Raw genomic sequence first — 3774 nt, 5'->3', positions numbered from 1 at the left:
TTAGCATGCAGAGTGTTTAGGAATCATCATTACTCTTAATTTGGCACAACCAAACACTATTAACGATTAACAGCTGCTCTGTCACTGAGAGATTAAGAGAGCGATGACTGTGAAGTGACACAACAGAGAAGCACCCTTCTTCTTCCTTGCAATGTACAGCCGCCAAGCACTCTAATCGATTTGTCTCTTGATTCCTAACCATGTTTGGGTTTTCACAATCCAATGTACACTTGCTCACTTCACGAGCTTCCTCGTGTCTCCTTCTTCTTCTTCTTCTTCTTCTTCTTTTTTATTGTAGTAGATAAAGCCACGGACACCATCATCAGAGTGTCGGGCATGTCAAGCACTGGTGCGCCTGAGAGCAATGTAGGCCAAGACTCTGTACCCCACGAGCATGGCGATCAGAGCTACGATGCACACCGAAGCGTCCACCTGCGCCATCAGATCGCCTTCTTCCTCCCTCCCCTTCCTGTGAATATAGTAATCCATCTCGTTGCCCCTGTACTGGATGCTGATGAGAAGCCTGTAGCCGTAGAAGGTGAAGGAGACGTACTTCATCCACGCCAAGCAGCCCGGTATGTTCTGCACGTAGAATCCACCGGTGAGCAGGAACGCCAGCATCGTCACCGTGGCGATGGTGGACGCCTGCTTTGCGTCCATGATCGCCGCACCGAAAGCGAGCCCGAGGCCCTGCGCCACCAGCACGTATCCGAGCAGCACTGCAACCGTGAGGAGGAAGGCCGCCGGCTCGGCCCTGAGCCCGGCCATCCAGTAGAGTATGAGGGTGAACACGGTGGGGAGGATGAGCTCCATCGGCAGGTCGCCGGCCATTCTCGCCATGAAGTAGGAGGAGAGACTGTACATGCCCGAGGAGCGCTCCTTGATGAAGATCGCTCGCTCCTGCGCGAAGGTGAACACGGCGTTGAAGGAGGGGAAGACGCCCCAGAAGATGGTGATGAAGAAGAGGAGGCCGAGCCGGTCTTGCACGTCGTGGGCGCTGGAGTGCCACCACATCGACCCCGAGAGGACCGCCGCCGCCATGACTTGGAACACTCTGAGCGAGTTGAACGACTCGTGCCGCCGCTCCTTGAGGCTTCTCTGGAGGAGGATGGAGAACTGGCTGATCCAGCTGATGCTGCCATGGCCTTTCCTCCCTCTCTCCCTCGACACATCTTTACCTGTCAGGGTTGCATCTCCGGGGACAACAGCGGTCAACGCTGCCTTCACCTTTGGTGCCAACACTCTGTTGTAAGCTGAGATCAGAGACTGCTTCACGGTTGACTTCTCTGCATCACCCTGGTGATCCATCTGAGTAACCCCTGCAACAGAAGACCTTACTTAAGATCTAAGAGCCGTTCATGAACAGGAGCTCAAAGCTTCTCCCGTTGACCGACTCCTCATGAGGTCAAATGTTTTACTAAGAACGGCCATCGAAACTACGAAGTCTAGTCAAACCAAAAGAACAGAAACTAAATGGGAAAAGGATTGAAGCACTGAGCAGCCATGGAAAAATCTGAAAGCACATCTCATCTCCGGTAATGAGATGGCGAAGGATAGGCCAAAGTTGAGTCAATTCCCCGCAAAAGCGCACCGAAAAGTGATAAAGCACACTTCCTCCAACCCTTTACTTCCACCAGACACGTATAGTAGTCGTTGATATCACCATTATTCTCCCACTATCCCCACCACGTGTCCTCTGAGTGCTCATCGAGCAAAGCCATCCCGACTCAGAGCATACAAAGATTACAGCTCTAATAAGGATACTTGGTAGCAGGAAGAAGACTGTGTGGAAGAGGAGGAGGTTCTACAGATCCAATGCTGTTCTGTAGTTTATTGGGTGTTCAAAGTGATGCAGTGAAGGACAACATTCACTTCGTCAAGGGCTGCTTTGATTCCAAACAATCCGATAAGAGATCTGATGAGAGGTGATATTGCTACAGAGTTTAAAGAGACAGAGGAATAAGAACAGCAATATCTTTCACAACAGTAGATGCCAAGCACAGAGGATGAGCAGCGGGAATTGATTTGGATATACTAACCATTAGCCAAGTCGAGCATGAAGTCAGCAGGGTTGACATGAAACTTTGGAGCAAAGCCAAGGGAGCCGAAGTAGTCCATGGCGTCCTTGGCCTTGCCAAAGTACAAGCAGCTACCCTCCGAGAGCAGAAGTACGGAGTCGAACATCTGGTACACCCGGCTCGCCGGCTGGTGCACCGACGTGACCACCGTCCTCCCCTTCCTCGCCAGCCCGCCCAGCGTCGCCACCAGCCGGCTCGCCGCAGTGGAGTCCAGCCCCGACGTCGGCTCGTCGAGCACCAGCAGGCTCGGGTTCACCAGCATCTCGTGCCCGATGCTGACCCGCTTCCGCTCCCCGCCGGAGATCCCCCGGATGAACGGGCCGCCCACTGCGGTGTCAGCGCACTTGGTAAGCGCCAGCTCCGCCATCACCGCCTCCGCCGCCGCCACCTTCTCCGCCTTTGCCACCGTCCCCGGCAGCCGGAGCATGGCGCAGAAGACCAGGGTCTCCCGCACCGTCAAATGCGGGTAGAGCACGTCGTCCTGCGTGACGAAGCCGGTGCGTCGCAGGACCGCCTTCGTGAGCCTGCGGCCGTTGGCGAGCACCGCGCCGGCGTGCTTCCCCTGGAGCCGCCCGGCGAGGACGCTCAGCAGAGTGGACTTCCCACTGCCGGAGGGGCCAAGTACAGCCAGCATCTCACCGGGAGACACCACGCCGCTGATGCCACTGAGGATAACTCTCTCTTCAGTAGCTGCAGTGGACTTTCCCGCGGAGTTAAACATGCACTTAATCCCTCTACCGGTGGAACCCGACATCGGGGCGAGCTTGACAGAGTACGAGACATCGATGAACTACACACACCAGCCACACAGACGATTAGGCACGATCAACTTCTTCGCTTGCAGATCACGTATGTTAGAATCAACAGAGGTAAAGAAAGATGGATGGCGTTCGAGGTAGTACTTGCAGAGTGAGGGGAAAGCAAGAAGCAGTCGAGAAGATGGAGTCCATGCTTCGGGTGGCAACGACTCCTCCATCACTGTCACCATTACTCCGAATATCTTGCTCACAATCGGAAGGCATCTTCTTGTTGCTGATGTTCTCTTGTACTAGTACGAGAGAGAAGAGAGAGAGGCAGAGGAAAGTAGTACCGGAGGAGGAGGAGGAGGAGCAGCAGCTGCGAGCAGAGCGTGATTGTGGGCGGAGTGCGCGGCGATGTGGGTCGGGGAAGACGGGGAGGTATATAAGTAGGGAAGTGGGGAGTGGTGGAGGCCACGTCAAAATGGCACGGCCACATGTGATAGGGTACGTGGCGAGCTCTGAAAGGAACACGAGAGCCAGCTGGCCCCATTGACTGCAGGGAAAGAAAAAGACCGCAATTTTCTAAAGAAGCCCCTATCTTTCATTGTTTTACTGTTCACATAATTTCTGTACGACCGGAAACTCGCCGAACCGGTCCTCAAAAGGCTAAACCGGTTCTCTCAATCAGACGGTTCATGCTGGTCCAAATTAAATGCATGATCTTAAAGCCAATTAATCTGATAAAGGTACATAAATTATGCAATTTAGGAATATTTTCGGCTCAAATTTTCCGTCATTGGATCAGAATTGACTCGAACCGGATTAGTGGATTTTGCAGGTAGTTTTTGCCAATAACAATCGTTGAGGGGCTTAAATGTAATATGAAAAAGGAAAGATCAAGAGTTCCTTTGTGCCCTTTCCCAAAAGGAGAAGATGCTTGTCAGGAGAAGGCTGGA

The 3774-nt window shown here is 53.2% G+C and overlaps 1 protein-coding gene across 1 annotated transcript; it reads right to left on the bottom strand.

Moving 5' to 3' along the window:
- Nucleotides 1-3393, bottom strand: LOC103997433 (ABC transporter G family member 25). The gene is made up of 3 exons (XM_009418644.3): nucleotides 2981-3393; nucleotides 2040-2868; nucleotides 1-1319 (listed from the first exon to the last, which is right to left on the bottom strand). Exons 1-3 carry the CDS (start codon nucleotides 3098-3100, stop codon nucleotides 340-342), a joined length of 1929 nt encoding a protein of 642 aa, XP_009416919.2. The 5' UTR covers nucleotides 3101-3393; the 3' UTR covers nucleotides 1-339.
- Between the last annotated feature and the right edge of the window lie 381 nt (nucleotides 3394-3774).

Source organism: Musa acuminata, chromosome BXJ3-9 (genome assembly GCF_036884655.1).
Source record: "Musa acuminata AAA Group cultivar baxijiao chromosome BXJ3-9, Cavendish_Baxijiao_AAA, whole genome shotgun sequence".
Lineage (NCBI taxonomy): Eukaryota > Viridiplantae > Streptophyta > Magnoliopsida > Zingiberales > Musaceae > Musa > Musa acuminata.
This window is presented reverse-complemented; position numbering and strand designations above follow the sequence as displayed.

Excerpts from the sequence above, each read along its gene's own strand:
- LOC103997433 (XM_009418644.3), bottom strand. The coding sequence starts at position 3,100 with ATGCCTTCCGATTGTGAGCAAGATATTCGGAGTAATGGTGACAGTGAT. Across the intron at positions 2,869-2,980 it reads GCTTTCCCCTCACTCTGCAA|TTCATCGATGTCTCGTACTC; the intron begins GTACTACCTCGA and ends TGGTGTGTGTAG. Across the intron at positions 1,320-2,039 it reads CATGCTCGACTTGGCTAATG|GGGTTACTCAGATGGATCAC; the intron begins GTTAGTATATCC and ends CTTCTGTTGCAG.